General features: G+C 36.2%; 1 protein-coding gene across 4 annotated transcripts in view; it reads left to right on the top strand.

Moving 5' to 3' along the window:
• Window positions 1-17,424, top strand: part of LOC144449922 (pyruvate kinase PKM-like) — a 61,386-nt gene extending 43,962 nt beyond the window's left edge. For 3 of the 4 annotated variants that reach the window (XM_078140473.1, XM_078140472.1, XM_078140476.1), the window contains one exon: window positions 4,710-11,627. In XM_078140473.1, coding sequence (XP_077996599.1) covers window positions 4,710-4,995 — 286 coding nt within the window. In that variant the 3' untranslated portion in view covers window positions 4,996-11,627. Of the gene's footprint in view, window positions 1-4,709; window positions 11,628-13,706 lie in introns of those variants that run through there. The other variant, XM_078140474.1, reaches the window with a different exon arrangement.
• The last annotated feature ends 3,554 nt before the right edge of the window (window positions 17,425-20,978 follow it).

Here is a 20,978-nt window from a genome sequence, read left to right as displayed (position 1 = left end):
TACAATGTTTAGTAGACTATGTGTCCTGGACTTCTGCTAATTTGGTAGTCTAGATACAATGTTAGTAGTCGATGTGTCCTGAACTACTGCTAATTTGGTAGTCTAGATACAATGTTTAGTAGTCTATGTGTCCTGGACTACTGCTAATTTGGTAGTCTAGATACAATGTTTAGTAGTCTATACCTCCATGGACTACTGCTAATTTGGTAGTCTAGATACAATGTTTAGTAGACTATATGTCCTGGACTACTGCTAATTTGGTAGTCTAGATACAATGTTTAGTAGTCTATATGTCCTGGACTACTGCTAATTTGGTAGTCTAGATACAGTGTTTAGTAGTCTATGTGTCCTGGACTACTGCTAATTTTGTAGTCTAGATACAGTGTTTAGTAGACTACCAGTATGTGCCCTGGACTACTGCTAATTTGGTAGTCTAGATGCAGTATTTAGTAGACTACCAGTATGTGCCCTGGACTACTGCTAATTTGGTAGTCTAGATACAGTATTTAGTAGACTACCAGTATGTGCCCTGGACTACTGCTAATTTGGTGGTCTAGATACAATTTTGTAGTGTAGACACAAAAATGTGCTCTGGACTATTGTTGAATTTGAGCCCAGTGCTTGTACAACTCACTTATCCTGCAAGCTTGCACATATCATCTCAAACTCGAGATGAGCACATATTAATCTTTCTTTCTGTGCTACTGCCAAATCCTGCTTTTTACTCTCCAAATTATGTTGTTTTTTTAGTGTTTGTGTCTTTGTGTTGAATGTTATCTGACGTTTAGTGTGTCAAGATCTCTTTTGACAAACTTATAAAATTAAAACTGTTATTGTGGCATGTTGATATTACTGTACTTTATGTTTTAAGTTACCATTCCCCAGCTCTGTTTGACACATCTATGCAGACACCAATAAAAACCTACACGTTACACTTTCAAACAGAGTGCTTTGAAGTACTGGTAGCGTTCCCATATGTTTCAGCGCATTACATGTTTTCAATTGAGTGAATTCACTCAGCGTTCTCATGTGCCTCGGGAAAACCTACGGTTATGTGTCAGATGTATGTAACAAGCGGTCACAAAAGAAGAAATGACAGTAAACGTAACAGCCAAAAAGAAATCGTGACATGTACACGACATCAGATTTTGATCAGATTGAGGGTGGTCATTAAGACACTCATTGATTTATATGTATGTAATCTACAACATGCCACGATTATAGTTTTATTTGTGCCTGTCTTTCCATGTCAGAACTGTTAGAGTTACAGTTAGTTATTGTCAAGTGTGTATTTGTATTAAATTTTTTGTGATAGAGTAAAATATGTAAACACTGTAGATGAGCTAAATGTAAAACGATTTGTTTGGAATTGAAGGGTTGGGCTTTAAATTTGTCATTATGCCATTCACTGGGTGACAACATAAGCAGAGGTGAACAAATCCACTAGTTATGGGTCCGGGACTAGTGATTTTTTTGGGCGAACCACACAAATTTACACAAATTTTACCTTGTCTGGTCCATCGGACCAGTACCTTACTGTTAATAACTATGTTAAAAAGTCGTCTGAATATACAGATTTGTAGGTAAGATTTAATGTTTCACATTAGCGGGACCTGGGACCACTAATTCTTTCAGTAGGACCACTGGATTTTTTAAGGCACTGGTCCGAGGACTACCCGTTCACAAAATGATTTGTTCACCCTTTATAAGGCATAAAACTAACATTTAAGCACCATAAATGACTATTTGTCATAACTCACTCTGACCACCATAATTCAAAATCTTCAATATTGCAGAAGTTAGTTTGTTTCTTCTGTGAAATTTCAGTATTCTCCATGCACAACTCATTCGTTCATCTTGTTAGCACCATCACATACAACACTGGTAATCCAGCCTTCGGTTTACAAAGATAGATGCAATTAATTATATGTGTCGCGTCACTGCAGAAAGGTCGTATCTGCTATACAATTGTATAAGTAGATATGACCTTACTGCACTGATATGACCTATTATTCTTGAATGTGGTAGATTACACAAGTGGGTGATAGCAGTTTGTCTGTTTTGGGATTCTAATCACCCTGTGATCAACATAGTGTAAACATTAGAAGTCCCAAAACAGCACTGCAAGTTTACGTACCTCTAGTTTTCGGAGACACCTCTCTAGTGAGAGTATAATTAAGCCAACATACAGTTGTATCAACATGCTGTGGTAATAGTTTTAGTTTGTATCTATCTTAGAAAACTGAAGGCTCAATAGGGAACTTGCAAACCTGCCATGTTGAATGTCGCATCATGGGAAATTTGATCATAATGAATACTAATCAATTAGCATTGTAAACAATACTGTTATATTGTTTGTAACCACAAATAATCAATTCATTGTCACCCTGACCATTGTGGGAGGTTTATTTTATCGGTAGCTCCATATTAGGTATTACGATAACCACAGATAATCCCATAGTCCTTTGCATCTGAGCATGCTCAGTTTGGATTGCAAGTGCCCTATTACCGTCACATATTTTATGCTATGACAAATCATAAACACCACATGAATAGCACTTTTAAGTCGTTAAGCATTGTAACATTTTGAATTATCTTGGATGTTGGAAATCTAATTTTGTGTCAGATATATAGTCCTTTGAATTACATCTCAAATGTCTACCTGGAAACTTATGTGTTCAAAATGATTGTTTTGTATAATTATGGCCATAATACCTAGCTTACATATGTGTCAACATATCTGGTTCTGTCAACAATATCCTATTTACATCCATTGATATTATGTTTGCATACAAATTATGATTATAGTAAAAATTCTACCTTTTGTGCAAAATTTGTTGCTGCCATCCAAAATATCTTGTCTCTGTTTAAAATATCTGGCTTGTAATGGTTCTGTCAAAAATATCTCGCTTATGTACAAAATAACCAATCTACATCCAAAGTGTCTATATGTAGTTTGCATTCAAAATATCTAGATAATGTCCAAAATAACTACTTTTACAGTCAAAGTATCTGGCTTCTGTACAAAATATCCTATATATGCGTCCAAAATACCAAGGTTGTGTGCAAAATATCTAATGTATGTACAAAAAAATATCCTATCTACATCTAAACTATCTAGCTTCTGTACAAAATATCGTATATACATCCAAAATACCAAACTTATATGCAAAATATCAAATGTAAAAAATATCCAATGTATCTCACTTGTTTACAAAGTATTTGGTTGATATCGAAATATTTAGTTTCCATTCAAAATATTGTGTATGTGTCTAAAATATTATCTAGGTAATGTCAAAAATATCTAGCTTATGTTCAAAATATCTAGCTAATGTCAAAATATCTAGCTAATGTCCAAAATATCTAGCTAATGTCAAAATATCTAGCTTATGCTCAAAATATCTAGCTTATGCTCAAAATATCTAGCTAATGTCAAAATATTTAGCTAATGTCCAAACTATCTAGCTAATGTTCAAAATATCTAGCTTATGCTCAAAATATTTAGCTTATGCTCAAAATATCTAGCTTATGCTCAAAATATCTAGCTAATGTCAAAACATATCTAGCATATGATCAAAATATCTAGCTAAAGTCAAAAATATCGAGCTTATGTAAAAAATAACTAGCTAATGTCAAAGTATCTAGCTAATGTCAAAAATATCTAGCTTATGTCAAAAATATCTAGCTAATGTCAAAATATCTAGCTACCTTATTGTACAGTATTTTATCGTATTGTATTGTACTGTATATATGTGTATCATGCTGTATTTTTCATGTGTTGTTGATCGCTTTAACAACACCAAGTCATATTCCTTTTTCGATTGTATAGTCGTATTGGTTCAATAAAGTAATCTAATCTAATATCCAAATTATCTAGCTTATGTCAAAAATATCTAGCTAATGCCAAAATATCTAGCTAATATCCAAATTATCTAGCTTATGTTAAAAAATATCTAGCTAATATCCAAATTATCTAGCTTATGTTCAAAATATCTAGCTAATATCCAAAATATCTAGCTTGTGTACAAAATATCTACTAGGTAATATCAAAATAAGTGTCTAATATCCAAAATATCTAGCTTGTGTACAAAATATCTAGGTAATATCAAAATATCTATGTAATATCCAAAATATCTAGCTTGTGTCCAAAATATGTAGCTCATGTCTAGGTAATATCAAAATATCTATGTAATATCCAAAATATCTAGCTTGTGTCCAAAATATGTAGCTCATGTCTAGGTAATGTCAAAATATCTATGTAATATCCAAAATATCTAGCTTGTGTCCAAAATATGTAGTTCATGTCTAGGTAATGTCAAAATATATCTAGCTTATATTCAAAATATCTAGCTTATGTCCAAAATATCTAGCTGTCAAAATATCTAGCTTGCGTCCAAAATATCTAGCTAATGTCAAAAATATCTAGCTTATATTCAAAATATCTAGCTTATGTCCAAAATATCTAGCTGTCAAAATATCTAGCTTGCGTCCAAAATATCTAGCTAATGTCCAAAATTTTTTTTGCAATGTTAGGTAGAATGAATCGATTATCTAATAAACAGCAATACTTATCAACAATTGCATGATATATCAAGCGCTATACATAACTTTGTAGTTGTAACACTGATCAGGATGCTGCTTGCAACCAGCATGGTGTGAATTTATTTGAAGCAGATTGTGTACTAATGTACGTCTGCTTTTGATTTCAGGTCTGCCTACATGATTTCCAAGTTCCGGCCTCTTTGTCCCATTCTGACAGTTACTCGTGATGCCCAAGTTGCAAGACAAGTCCATTTATGGAGGGGTGCATTCCCTGTCTTGTACAGAGAACCTGTATCACAGAACTGGGCAGATGATCTCGATGCTAGGATCAACTGGGCGATCGAGGTTGGCAAGAAACGTGGTTTCTACGATTCAGGAGATCCAATCATTTGCATCACAGGATGGCGTCCAGGAACTGGCTTCACCAACACCATGCGTATTATCCCTGCATAGATACTTACTAACTTTAATGAATAGCCCTCTTGTCGGTTTCAAGATGTGATGTACAAGCGTGCACTGTGTACAACACTTAAGTATCAGTTGCACGAGTTATCTACATACAACCATGTTTTGTGTGGTTGCACAAGTCATTTACGTCCTGAACTAAACTCTTTCCCCTTTAGCATAACACAGTCTAGTTCCTATACATGGTACAGTCATCTTGATCATCTCCACTGTCTAGTCAAATGCATTTCTATAGCAGAACATTTTTATTCTTAACACCAACAGCGTTAGTTTATGCTATTGGAGCGTTGATATAAACGTGATGGTACTATTACGTCGTCATGTTACTTACTTTCACACACGAGTTTGAGTTTGTAGTGAACTTTACAAAATAACCAAATTACAACCACCTGGCATGGTGATGATTTATTACTGATGTGCTGTTCACCCTTTCCCCAGCAGGAAGTTTTGCTAGATTTGTGGTTGCATTTGTCCATTTGACTATATATGTGGAGAGAGAGAGAGATTGTAGAAAACGAAACTGACATGCATAGTAACGAGTAAGTGTAACCATACAGAAAGAAATATGGTATGATGGGTGTACATTTACCATTGCAAGACCAAAAAAAAAAAAGAATTATTTCTGGTAATGACAGTTTGTCTAAAGTGATGCGACAACACAATTTTTTTTTTATTCTCAACAAACCTGTCACTCAGTCTACTATTTATGGCAGTTACTGTTCTTTTTATTTAGTACTTTTGAGCAAGTATGTATGTGGGGCAGATGTCATTTGCTTGTTCATGATTTGCTCTGTCTGCAGTTGTCTTCACTGAAGTAGGGAGGTTTATTTTTGTGTTTCTCCCTCGGATCTGTAGACAGCATGGGCTGGACAAACACGAAAAAAGAGACCGACACAAGGGTATTTATTTAAGTAATGTGCGCACTGACCAGAAACAATTCTTTTCTCTTTTTTTGGCCTACGTTTTCACCCAATAAAACTTGACTATGAATAGAAGCTACTACTGGTACAATGATTCAATTTACTCTAAAAGTTGTTCGGAAAGCAACAGAAATATTTTTCAAATTCTAAAAAAAAAATCATAAACCAGATAGCATCTGTGATGTTCTAGAAGTCTTACAACACATCTTGAAATTGGAAAGTTGACTATTGCATACCTGAATACCAAATGTTGATATGTGTGTGTGTGTGGTTGCTAGCGTCTACATTATCATGTTAACAATATTGATGATTAAGTGGAAAATTACTACAGAGGAAAAATGTAAAGTACAGATTATATGAGTTATAAATTTTGCAGTGTTGAATTGAATGATTTATCTTGCATTTTGTATTAACATATGTTTATAAATTGCAGTCAGACCTGTGTATAATGGCCACTCGGAGTGTTGATAAAAGTGCTATGAGTAAGTGGAATGTTTGTAAGGTGGTTGCTATTAGCAGGTGGACACATTGTAAGGGGGTTGGTATTAGCAGGTGGACACTAGTTGCTATTAGCAGGTGGACACATTGTATTGGGGTTGCTATTAGCTGGTGGACACTTTGTAAGGTGGTTGCTATTAGCAGGTGGACACTTTGTAAGGTGGTTGCTATTAGCTGGTAGACACATTGTATTGGGGTTGCTATTAGCAGGTAGACACATTGTAAGGGGGTTGCTATTAGCAGGTGGACACTCTGTAAGGTGGTTGCCATTAGCAGGTGGACACTCTGTAAGGTGGTTGCTATTAGCAGGTGGACACTTTGTAAGGTGGTTGCTATTAGCAGGTGGACACTTTGTAAGTGGGTTACCATTAGCAGGTGGACACTTTGTAAGGGGGTTGCTATTAGCAGGTGAACATTTGGTATTAAAGGGAATTACTATGAACAGGTGCCAGCCATAAATGGAGGGTGTGCTATGATCAGATTGACAGTATATAAATGTGGTTGATGTCAACAGGTGGCTGTTAACACAGGCTTGACTGTATAAACAGTTCAGCATGTAGTTCTTGAAGAATGGCTGATTGATGCTTGGATAACATTGATATTACAGTGCTTCCAATCAAAATATGAACGATAAACTACTGCAACAAATTGATACATTACCAAAGTAGGTCTGTGTCTTTGTACAGAATTTAGTAGGGTGAGTGAGAGCAAAGATGTGCAGCAATTGTGTGCATCATTACTGATAACTTCAATCGTAACAAGTTTCAAATTTTGAACATCTTACAGATACCAAGGTTTGTTCAGTACACCTAGGATTTATTTGCAATATGCGCCGATTTGGCGCACTCGTTAATAGCTTTATCAAGGTAAACTGTTATTCAAATTTGCCACTGAGTAGGCAATATTGTGACTACATGTACAATAGCTAAATCTGCGTCAATGCATCAGGGCAAGTCCAGTAATGTATCAATATGTTGCAGAGTACTTCATCGTTCATACTTCGGCTGAAAACACTGTAAATGCTAACACCTTTTGTTCTGTATGGTCAGTCATTCGTTACATGGAAAATAAAAAATTTAAAACATTCGTGATTTGTTCTAGTAGTATGTTATATACATCATGTGTGAGTGTTTTACAAGCCAAATAGCATTTGTTATCTCAAACGTAACATAACTTTATTTATAAATGATTACTGTGTTCCGGTCAGACTGTGTCGTACATTTTACAGTATCCAAGTCATAGATTCAAATGTTAGCTCAAAATTAGTGAAATATGTGTTTGCTTTACTTGTTGTCAAACTTATGAATGTTGCATTTCATATAAAAATCATTAATTGGAAATTATTATCTCAATATTGAAAAGACTTGGTTGTAGTAAATGTGTGCTTTACTTTTTGTCAAACTTACACTGCATGGCTAGTCTCAGTTACCCAGACTCTTGCTGCTGGGGGCTCTGCCTATGAGCCCACCCCAAATGAGAATCTTGGGAAACACGATTCCAACTACCCTACGCAGGAAGTAACCTCTGGAGCAGTGCATCATGGGAGTACTTAATGTTCAACACTGCAGGTTGAACGATTTGGATACCTCTGCTACAGTTTATCACTTCTCAAGTGACTGATATATATTAATTACAACAAACAGACCTCATAAGCCCATTTTTTATGCTTGGAAGAAATGTACTGTGTGACTTCCATTGTAGGGTAGTTGGAACATGGATTTCCCAGACTTTCATCTGGGTGGTCTCGTAGATGAGCCCCAAGTGGTGAGAGTCTGGGTAACCTAGACTACTGCATGGAAAGACGGTCAAACAGAGGAATTGCCGAAAATCCAGAAATGCTGCCATGTATATGTATGTGAAGCTGGAAATGTCGCTTTTCATACAGTGTTATGTATGGTGAATTTCACATGAAACTTGACATTTATTAGTTCCAAATATATGTGAAAAAGCTTTACAGTGGTAACGTGTGATTGCACATGTCTGCCAGACTACAATGTGTTATATATATTTTTACAAGATGTGCATTTGTGAGCCCTCTGTTACTAAAACATTAGCATTACAGTGAAAAAAAAACTTGTGGTTACTTTGTTTTTGTAATGTATGTTTATGTGATATACTACCAAACCAGAGTGGGTATAGCATTTCAGTTAGAGGATGTGATGTTTTTTTACGATTGAAACAACACTTTTGTCACAAGTAACAAAAACAAAATCCAGACACTGATAGTGGGAAGGTATGTAGAATCTGGAGGTAACACTGGTCAGTGAGCACATCACATTAGTCGGATCAGTGGATGTTTACACTCGTGGCATAATGCGTTAATTTGGGCAAATAGTGAGTTTGTTCTAGCAAACTATTAATTAATGCAAAGCTGATAAACTCCAATAAGACATCATTGATATCAGGTAGGAAATAGAAAGAAAAAACAGTGAGAGGAAACAGTATTTAAAACTTTATTTGAAATATACAGAAAATAAATTAGAAATCCGGAAAATCGCGAGAGAACAAAATTGTTCTTTTCCCTATGGTAAAATAATACATTTATCTTGCTGTCGGGTGAAACAAGGAAGATTCAAACACAAAGCTGTTTGTGTTCGCAGTGACATAAAATGTAACATTTCATGTGCGTGCTCGTCTGAAGGTTCGTCGTGACAGGGCGCCCTCACACATCGGTCAACCCCTCTGGGTGCCAGTGAGGGTGGAATGACAAGATGTATCCTGCAGTCTACATACATACTTGCTATCAGTGTATATTGTTTGACATATAACATCATGTAGCCTAATAGGGAACTTGCAATCCAGACTGAGCATGCTCAGATGCAAAGGACTATGGGATTATCTGTGGTTATGATAATACCTAATCTGGAGCTACTGATGGAATTAACCTCCCACAATTGTCAGAGTAACTATGAATTGATCATTTGTGGTTACAAACAATGTATCAACATTGTTTACAATACTAATTGATTAGCATTTATTATCACTTTTCCCATGATGCAACATTCAACATGGCAGGTTTGCAAGCTCCCTATTGAAACTCTATAGTCTTTCTGATTTGGTAGTATTTTACTGAATGGTTATCTTAGACTAACATTTGTTAGCTTGCACACTAATTTCTGTCGAACTTTAATGAAATACAATAAGTTTAGACATTGTTGTCAAACTTTGGAGATCCAACATACTATGTTGTGAATCCACAGCCAACTGAAATAATATGAACAGCTTTCTAACCAAGTCTTTGAGTTTTTCCAGCATTTTTGTGATGTTTTAGTGACTATTACCAAAAGCAGATAACAGAATCAATGTTTTGTGTATATATATTCTCTTCATTTTGTCAGCCTCTGCATGGTTTGAAACAAGAAAGGAGGCTAGTTTAACATTTTTCTGGATTGATTATTGTATAAAATTTGCTAAAAATACAATTAACAGTTTGTTGGCTTTGATAGAAATTACCAACCTCAGATAACTGATAACAGAAATACAAGAGTTTGCTCTTACTATGCCGAGTACTGTTCTTGTAAATCTCTAATTTCTTAAAACAGTATGTAAAAATGTTGTACTAAAAAGATTGCCGAATAGAGTGACTATTTTTAGGAAAGAAGACATTGCATAAAAGACTAGGTAAGATGTTTATATATTTTTGCCATGGCAACATTGTGATACATTTGTGTAACATTATGCACAGTGTAGCCAATTGTAAGATACATTTGTAATACATTACCTACAGTGTAGCTACATGTAAGAACCTTTGTGTAACATTACCTACATTGTTGCTAAGTGTAAGGTGCATATGTGTAATATTGTCAACAATGTAGCCAAGTATAAGATAGATTTGTCAAATATTACCTACACTGTAGCCAAATATGATATACATCTGTGTGACATCAACTGTGTAGCCAAGTAAAAGATGAATTTGTCAAATGTTACGTACAGTGTAGCCAAGTATAAGATACATTTGTGTAACATTGTCAACAATGTAGCCAAGTATAAGATGAATTTGTCAAATGTTACCTACAGTATATCCAAGTATAAGATACATTTATGTAACATCTACTTTGTAGCCAAGTATTAGATAGATTTGTCAAATATTATCTACAATGTAGCAAAGTGTAGCAGTTTCACTTTCAGTGACATTATCCAGACAATGTCACAGCAATATAGCAATTCATGTAAAGCTGGCAATAAAAGTTGCACACATGATGTACAAAGTGTGATTATAAATAAAAATATGAGTGCTATCCTGTATATTTTGTTGTGATGTTGGTATTTGTTGTATTCCGTAACGGGCAATAAAGAAGTAAAAAATACTTTAAAAGTCAGAATTAGGAATTCTGTTAAGAACTTTGTTGGTTAAGTCTTGGAGTAAATTACCAGGTTAAGTAAAGCGGCCATTTAGATGAAAATTTGGTATTTATCTTGGATATCAAGTGTACAGGATAAAACAAATATACCATGTTTTGAAAAATATAAACACCAAAATCTCATCCGTATGGTCACTGTAAAGTTCAGTAATCATCTGGTACAAATGTCCGAATGAAGAGTTTGTTTTTGTTGACAAGGACAATATTCATCACACAACTTGAGTAAGCTCGTCCCAAATTCTGACCATGTGATATTGATATAGTTCTTGTACAAGAATCCAACTTTTGCTTGAACGTGAAATGTGATATCAACATAGTTCTTGTACACAAATCGAACTTTCACTTGACCATGGGATGTAGTATTGTTCTTGTACAAAGATTAAATTTTTGCTTGACGTTGAGATGTCATATTGGCATAGTATTTGTGCAAAAATCAAACTTTTGCTTAACTGTGGAAATGGGCCAGAGACAAGACTAAGCAGTCATTAGTGGATACTTCAATAGGGAACTTGCAATCCAGACTGAGCATGCTCAGATGCAAAGGACTATGGGATTATCTGTGGTTATTGTCGCAGTAATAACTTATCTGTAGTTACCGATGAAATAAACCTCCCACACTGGTCAGGATAAATATGAATGGATTATTTGTGGTTATAAACAATGTAACAATATTGTTTACAATACTAATTGATTAGTATTTGTTATCACATTTCCCATGATGCAACATTCAACATGGCGGGTTTGCAAGTTCCCTATTCTAGATTCTGGATTGTTTAATTCCTGTTGTGTTCTGAGGACTCTTGAAGTCCAAGGTTTGTTGCTGTGGATGAAATTAATAAACAGAGTGTATTGTTATCTCATAAATATTACAAACTTGTTGTTTGCACATTTTTGTTTAGCTTTCCATTATTTCACTAGACTGAGTGATTCAGATTGTGTGCTCTCACTCCAAGTTGGTGCCACTTGAAGTGACCATATTGATGACAAATAGGTATTTTCTTGGATTTTGGTTTTGTAAAACAACTCTACCGTGTTTTCCTACTTGAAAAAACAGATGTGAAACTGTGTGTGTGTGTGTGTGTGTGTGTGTGTGTGTGTGTATGTGTATATGTACAGATGTGTGTGTGTGTGTGTGTTTGTACGGATGTGTGCAGATGTGTGTGTGTGTGTGTATGTGTGTTAATGTTATAATCAAAGCCATGGATAGCCTCTAGACAACTAGATCAAAACATTAGGGTGATCCTATTTTTGTTCAAGTTCTGTCTCATTACTAACCCAAATTTCTTGCTCCGACATCAAAATATTTTTAAATTTTTTTTTTGCCCACCCTTATTTTCTATTGAACAGCACCCTCTCTGGCAAGAATAAGCAAGTGTCTGGACTGTCTACATCATCTGCAGGCATAATGACAGCGACACTTGTTCACAAATAGTTCATTTCTTTCATGACAGAAGACTATTACGATAGTGACTGGGAGAAATAAAAAGTTGATATTTACCTTTACAAAACTAAAAATGAGCAACAAACTCAAACATTTGAAGATTAAAAAAATCTCTCAAGGGATTAGTGCCAGTCTGTTATCTACTACTAACAATATGAGAATTAGAAATTTAACCAACATATACAAATTTATACGATGCACAAGCCAAGTTATTGCGTTGGTACAGAAAATATGAATTGCAGACCTTCGTTGTTCTATGTCGCTGGTTCTGCAGTGCTTGAAATATGGTAAAATCGTTTCAAATTGTCAAATTTCTTTTTCCCAATTTTTCGTAAATTAATATTGAGGAGGTATAATTGTTGGCATTGCTTTTATTGTTGTTTAATTCAGAATAAACTGTAAAAATAAACTCTCAAAACTTTTGCTGTACTTTACTTTGTTCAAGGAAACTCACTTTCAATCAAAATAAAAATCTGGAGTCGCCATACACATTTTTGATGAAATAGAGGTCAACATGTAGTCATTTTAGAATCCAATATGGCCACCATTTTAAAATCCAATATGGCCACCATTTTAGAATCCAATATGGCCACCATTTTAGAATCCAAAATGGCCACCATTTTAGAATTCAATATGGCCACCATTTTAGAATCCAATATGGCCACCATTTTAAAATGCAATATGGCCACCATTTTAGAATCCAATATGGCCATCATTTTAGAATCTAATATGGCCACCAAATACTGTGTTAACTTTATAAGAAAATAAAGGATTGATTATTTCATTGAAAACAAAACAGTTAACCTCCAGATTTCTTTTATTAAAGTGGCCATAAGGATGATGATTGGGTAGTTATTTTGGATTATTGATTTATGAAACAAATTTATTATGGCGTCCTACTTGAAAAATCAATGTGAAACAACATTGACCAAGTCTGTGTTGTAACTCAATACATTGTATAAAGTTAGAAAATGTGTAAAGAGTTTGTTATTTACGGTGTTATTTCTCACAAATGATGTTATTTTTCACAACTGGTGTTATCTCACAGCTGGTGTTATTTCACAACTGGTGTTATTTCACAACTGGCGTTATCTCACAACATGTTATCTCACAGCTGGTATCTCACAGCTGGTATTATCTCACAGCTGGTATCTCACAGCTGGTATTATCTCACAGCTGGTATCTCACATCTGGTATTATCTCACAGCTGGTATCTAACAGCTGGTATCTCACATCTGGTATTATCTCACAGCTGGTATCTCACATCTGGTATCTCACAGCTGGTATTATGTCACAGCTGGTATCTAACAGCTGGTATCTCACAGCTGGTATTATTTCATAGCTGGTATTATCTCTCACATCAAGTTTTATTCCTCCTGACTTGTGTTATTGTTCACACATTAACGCCTCTTTACGTGATTCTTTCTGCAGAATCATTAAAGTTAATAATATTTTGTTTTCTGTTTTTCTTTATTTCAGAGCAGCGTACATGATTTCAAAGTTTCGCCCTCTGTGTCCGATATTGACGGTCACCAACGACAGACAAGTGGCACGGCAATGCCATATATGGAGAGGCTGCTTTCCACTCTTGTACGAAGCCCCTCTGACTCCCAACTGGTCTGATGATATCGATGCCAGAATCAACTTTGCTATCTCTATTGGCCAGAAACGAGGTTTTTATGACACAGGGGATCCCATCATATGTATCACTGGATGGCGCCCAGGTTCAGGTTACACCAACACAATGCGTATTATGAGTGCCTAGGGTTGTATACCCCTGTCCAGGTGATACCAACACAATGCGTATTATGAGTGCCTTGTGTTGTATACCCCTGTCCAGGTGATACAAACACAATGCATGTTATGAGTGCCTTGTGTTGTATACCCCTGTTCAGGTGATACCAACACAATGCATATTATGAGTGCCTAGTGTTGTATACCCCTGTCCAGGTGATACCAACACAATGCATATTATGAATGCCTAGTGTTGTATACCCCTGTAAGAAGTGTTGTCCAGAACCGCTTACTTTGATGTGCTTGTGTTAGATATGTTTGTGTTCTTCAGTATCAATGAGTTTTGCTGAAATACTACTTCATGTAAAATGATTAATTTATCGGATAAGTCTGTGACATTACAATGATAAAATGATAACCAAACTAAATCAAAACAAAAACCATAAATAATTATAAATCATGTGATGACTCATTTACATATTGAATAGGCCATTCCAGACTTGAGAATACAGCGCCCTCACTCAAATTGAGGGTATCATCACCTCATAGTACTGTACTTAAGAGCCTTGTCAATTGGCAATTTATGTATTTCAAATATGCATTAATATGCAAATGAACTATTTAAGTATTTCAAATACTAGTAGCATTCATTTACATAATATGCAAATTGGCATTTTATATATTTCAAATATGCATTTATATATGCAAATGAGCTATTTAAGTATTCAAAATACTAGTAGCATTCATTTACATAATATGCAAATTGGCATTTTATGTATTTCAAATATGCATTTATATATGCAAATGAGCTACTTAAGTATTCCAAATAATGTACATTTACATTGTTCATCATTGCAAAACATTATTAAAATACAATCAGCTACAGGGAAACATTGAGTTAACCACTTGGTCACCGACAACCCTGAATGGGTTTGAACCCCGACCACGGTGGTAAGAGCCAAGTGGTTTAATTACTCAGTCACTGACAACCCTGAATGGGTTCGAACCATGACCACGGTGGTAAGAGCCAAGTGGTTTAATTACTCAGTCACTGACAACCCTGAATGGGTTCGAACCATGACCACGGTGGTAAGAGGCAAGTGGTTTAACTACTCAGCCACTGACAACCCTGAATGGGTTCAAACCATGACCACTGTGGTAAGAGGCAAGTGGTTTAACTACTCAGCCACTGACAACCCTGAATGGGTTTGAACCCCGGCCACAGTGGTAAGAGGCAAGTGGTTTAACTACTCAGCCACTGACAACCCTGAATGGGTTCAAACCATGACCACTGTGGTAAGAGGCAAGTGGTTTAACTACTCAGCCACTGACAACCCTGAATGGGTTTGAACCCCGGCCACAGTGGTAAGAGGCAAGTAGTTTAACCACTCAGCCACTGACAACCTTGAATGGGTTTGAACCCCGACCACTGTGGTAAGAGGCAAGTGGTTTAACTACTCAGCCACTGACAACCTTGAATGGGTTTGAACCCCGACCACTGTGGTAAGAGGCAAGTGGTTTATTAAACCACTCAGCCACTGACAACCCTGAATGGGTTTGAACCCCGACCACTGTGGTAAGAGGCAAGTGGTTTATTAAACCACTCAGCCACTGACAACCCTGAATGGGTTTGAACCCCGACCACTGTGGTAAGAGGTAAGTGGTTTATTAAACCACTCAGCCACTGACAACCCTGAATGGGTTTGAACCCCAACCACAGTGATAAGAGGCAAGTGGTTTAACCACTTAGCCACCGACAAAATTCATTTGTTTATTCTCTATGTTTATCAATGCTTGTCTGTCACTGGTTGTATTTTGTATTGTTTCTTGTAAAACTTTGAGAATCAACCTCCAACAAATTGATTTGCACTAGTCTCGTTTACTCAGATGAGGACAGGTCTTGTAGGCTGAGCCCCAAAAGCTGATAGTCTGGGTAACCGATACTAGCTGAGTAGGCTTAGCCCCAAATACCAATATTCTGGGTAACTGATACTAGTTGAGTAGGCTGAGCCCCAAATACCGATAGTCTGGGTAACCGATACTAGCTGAGTAGGCTTAGCCCCAAATACCGATATTCCGGGTAACTAATACTAGTTGATTAATCAATTGGTAGATGTTGTTGGAAGATTTTTACTTTGAACTGAAATAAGTTTGTAAACAAATATTAAAGTTCTGGACTTTGCATGCCATGCTTGACCAAATGTAGACTGTAAGATACATCATGTTGCTCCATTCTCACCAGCCTGCTCTGTGAAAGGGGTTGACCGATGTGTGAGGGCGCCCTATCTTGGCATACCGCCCTCACAGTCCTCCTCTTTCAATGATGTGTGAGGGCGCCCTATCATGGTGTACATTACAGACTAGACCAAATGCTGTGTGTGCTATATAGGAATGTGAAGTAGAAACTCAATGCAATATGTTTTCAAACTATTATGTGTCTGATATTTGAGATATTTAGCATATTATTATATTTTTGAGATGTTCAGTGTGTGTTTTTTAGTGTGTTTTTAGGAGACATACACAGAAACTCAATGCAGTATGTGACAAATTGATATTTATTTTGGATTTATAATTCATAAAACAACTGTATGTTTTCCTCCTTCAAAAAAAACATTGTGACGCACGATATACTACATGTATATCCTTATTTACAACTCAAAAAATTGAAAAAACATTTTTTTAAATGTTTAAACTTTTTTTATTGTACGTACAATAACAAACTTTTTACACACTTTTTAGTTTTTTTGTAATTCATTGGGTTACAAAGACAGATTTGGTCAATAATGTTTCATAATTTTTTTTTCCAAGTAAGAAAACATAGTAAAGGTTTCTTAAGAATTAATTAATAATCCAAAATAAATACTTTTTTGTCATCCCATGGCTACTTTGTCATTGTTGAATAGAACCTTGTAAACCTCTAAGAACAAAGACATCAGTCTAAAATGGCGCCAGCACTACCATGACATTTTGTACGAATGTAAGATGTGAATGTATGTACTTAAAGTGGCACAAATTGAGTTTATTAACTTTTACTCAAGTGAAAATACTTACATAAAATCTGTATTGAATTATAATATGGCTGCAAACAGGAAATTGAGAAAACAGCGCCCTCGCTCAGATTGGGGGTATCATCACCTCATAGTACTGTTTCTTAAGAGCTTCCAGCTTGGTATTCTGTAGAAGTGTAAATCAGGGATGTTTTTCATATTGTTCAGTCATCGAGGAAAGCAGCAGTGCGCTAAGATTAACCAAGTAACCTATGCCATGTATACCCCCAGGGTACACACAGACAGGAAGTAGAGCGCCACCAAGGTACACACAGACATGAAGTTATTTACAGGCATTGTTAGAACAGTTGATTGCATAGTATGGTTATTCATCAACATATTTTTATACGTATCACAAATAATCATATAAATCGTGTACACAAATATAGATTTTTTTCTCCATTGAATAACTGGAATGTGATGATTTAAATAAATTGTGTGTTGTGTTGTTTTGTAGTAAAATAAAATATGTAAAAACGTCAGATTTTGCAGTGTTTATTTCTTGCCGTCCATAAAAGTGGAGGCTGTATGATTGTGTGTGTGTGTGTGTATGTGTGTATGTGTGTGTGTGTGTGTGTGTGTGTGCGTATGTCTGTCTGTCTGTCTGATGGTAGGTGGTTTAATACAGTTCGGGGGAGGTGGTGGGGGTCTGAGGCCTACATTGAACTATCGATGTCATCCCTAAATAGGCTAAATTGATTTGTAAAGCAAAGAGTGACCCCTGCCCTCCCCCTTGTAATTCCTGAAGACTCCCTTAACAGCCCGCTTGAGGAGAGCGCCCGCAACGGCCGATCTTTCAGTCTATTGGGAACATATCGAAACAATTAAATTGCTTGAATATTTTACAAAGAAAACACATTAAAACGACTCGTCATTACGTGTTTTTTTTGGTAATTTTCCTTTCACTGGCCAAAACAAATATATAAACAAACGAACAAAACAAAAATAACAACAGCAATTTTTAAGTTTGCCTGCGAATACCTACGAATTCAGTTGTGATTACCCCGGCGTAATCTCCTTACATTTGGAAAAACAACAACAAAACTTGAGTTTATGACATTGCCATTTTCATGATTGTGAAGTAATTCTGTAGACTTATTTACATATCTTACGTCACTTCCTTTGTTCTGGCTCATAATAAGTGATCGATAAATGAATAAGATCCCAGACAAGGAGAAGATTTCTTTGCTGCAGGTCGGGTTATTTATTATTATAGTACGCCCTCTATAAACGAAAGAACAAGGTTAGTGGGTCAAAGGTTATCACACTGAACCTTGAACGTCTACGAGTCTGGTGGTGGATATCCGTGTACTAACTTGTCGTGTCTACAGACGATTACCGTGCTGTCTAAGAGAATGGATCTTTCGAAGCATCGCAGATCTCCATTTGGTGAGTATATCTAACTAGTTTTGAGAGAGCTGGACGGAAAGCCAGTAGAGAAGTGTTCGAACGAACGGAAGGTACAGTGCATGTACACTGTAATGTGAGCTCGTTGTATGTGTTAGGTTCAGTCCGAGTAATCCGAGTCCGAACTACGCAGGCGAACTACGCACTCCACCATGCACCGGGAACCCAAGCTAATTGCAAATATAATCATCAGAGTTTACTGTTTTATATACCCTGAATGCAACGTTACACGCTATACACCATACCAGACGCACTTATTTGTTAGCAGCCATATGACTGGGACATTGGAACAACCAGAACAAAGGATATGTCCATATATATGACCTTGGAGTAATTATACTGGCCAGGTGACTTTTAAATACAGTGGCTATCACCTCATTAAAATTCCTGTCAGTGTGCAATATCATCTGTATGTATGTTCCTTTCTTTATCTAAAAATGAAATTGGAATGTACAGGGTATCATGTGTGTGTGTGTGTGTGTGTATATATATATATATATATATATATATATATATATATATATATATATATATATATATATATATATATATATATATATATATATATATATATATATATATATATATATATACATTCCAATTTATATATATATATATATATATATATATATATATATATATATATATATATATATATATATATATATATATATATATATATATTATATATATAACTCGGTGAGTATCAATTTGCTAAGACAAAGCTCTATACCGCAGTGGCAGAGCGCAATAGTTTTGGTAGTACTGGAACTCTTTCTTGGTTGTAACTCGGAGTTTCACCCATTGTGCGATCATCAGACAACCTGCTATATATATATGTGTGTGTGTGTGTGTGTGTGTGTGTGTGTTTGTGTGTGTGTGTGTGTGTGTGCGTGCGTGCGTACGTGCGTGTGTGTGGTTTTTTTGTGGTCTTCAGATTAGGTACAGCTTAATATGTCATATCTCTTTCAGATTATCCACTGATTAAAGAAGAACCAGGTGTGTATGTACAATATGCAAATGAAGTAGATTCAGACAGCTCAACCAATGATATTCCATCTTATAATGTTGATAATCAAGGTATGTAATCAGTACTGTAGATCATCTAATTAGAGAATATTTCACTTCTACTATGATAATCTTGTGACTAAGTCTACAGGCCTTCCTCCCCTCCCCCTCTTTACCCTCTCCTTTCCCTCCTCCACTTCTCTTCCCCTCCCCCTTCTCCCAGTAGTCTTCTAATAGGTTAGGTATTCATCCAACTGTATCAAAACCACTCACTCAGGTAGTCTTGGTTACCCAGACTCTTGCTGCTGGGGGCTCTGCTTACGAGACCTCCCCAAGCGAGAGTCTAGGAAAACGAGAGTCCAACACGCCCATGCAGGAAGTAGCTTCTAGAGCAGTGCATGCTGGGGAATACTCCAAATCCAACATTGTACGCTAAACGATTTAGGTACTTTCTTGACAAGTTAACGGCCTCGTAAACCCATTTTTTATGACTTGGAAGAAATGTACTGTGTTACTCCCATGTAGGGTAGTTGAAACACAGGAAGTAGCTTCTAGAGCAGTGCATGCTGGGGAATACTCCACTCCGTGGTTTCCCCAGACTCTTGCTAATAGGGAGGTCTTGTAGGTAGAGCCCCCAGTGGCGAGAGTCTGGGTAACCAAGACTAGATGGTCTTGTAGGCAGAGCCCCCAGTGGCGAGAGTCTGGGTAACCAAGACTATCACTCAGGTCGCTATTTCACACTAAAGTACAGCTTGTGTTAAACAAAATTATTCAAGTAAAAAAGTGAGAAAACCCTTGAGGCAAGTTTACTTTCAGGTGTGCCTAATATTGTAGTTGTCAAGGATATATACATAAAATAGAAATTTTTTAAATGTACATTTAAGATACACACAAGATGTAACCTGTATTCTATAATTAATAACTTTATTCATTTACATATACAGGTACACCACCAACCACGAATCAGGATTATTGCCATGGCAACAGAATAATAGACAAGATCAAGATCAAAGTTGAACCACAAGAAGTGTGTGAAATGTCTGATCAATATTCGACATCACAAGTGTGGCAGGTAGTGACAGATCACCAAGCCTCTCAGCCTGATATGGATTGGCATGACACTCATACCCCCTTTGTAGGAATGGAATCAACCAAATTTACAACTCCCTACTCAGAAATACAATCAACTGACTCGATACATATGTCAGAGAAGGAAGCAAGAAAAAATAGAACTCCCCACTTAAAAATGGTGTCAACCAAAGTTACATCTCCCTTCCCAGAAATGGAATTGACTAATTCGACAACTATTCCGTCAGGAATGGAGTCAACTAAAGACACTTCATCCGAACATTTCAAAGTAACCACAACTCCCCTCTCAGAAATGGAATCAACCAAATGTGCAGAGCGCAATATCACTGTTTTTACAAATCAGCAAATAATGTACACAGAAAGTGATGATGCAGCTATGGCTGAAAGGAATGTCATCCATCATCAAATTGTGTGCACAAATAATGGTGATGAAATTATTCAGATCAAGACAGAAATGGAGGAAGAA

This window comes from Glandiceps talaboti, chromosome 19 (assembly GCF_964340395.1).
Source record: "Glandiceps talaboti chromosome 19, keGlaTala1.1, whole genome shotgun sequence".
In the NCBI taxonomy this organism is placed as follows: domain Eukaryota; kingdom Metazoa; phylum Hemichordata; class Enteropneusta; family Spengelidae; genus Glandiceps; species Glandiceps talaboti.
Note: the sequence above shows the minus strand (reverse complement) of the source record. Positions and strands in the feature narration are given on the sequence as shown.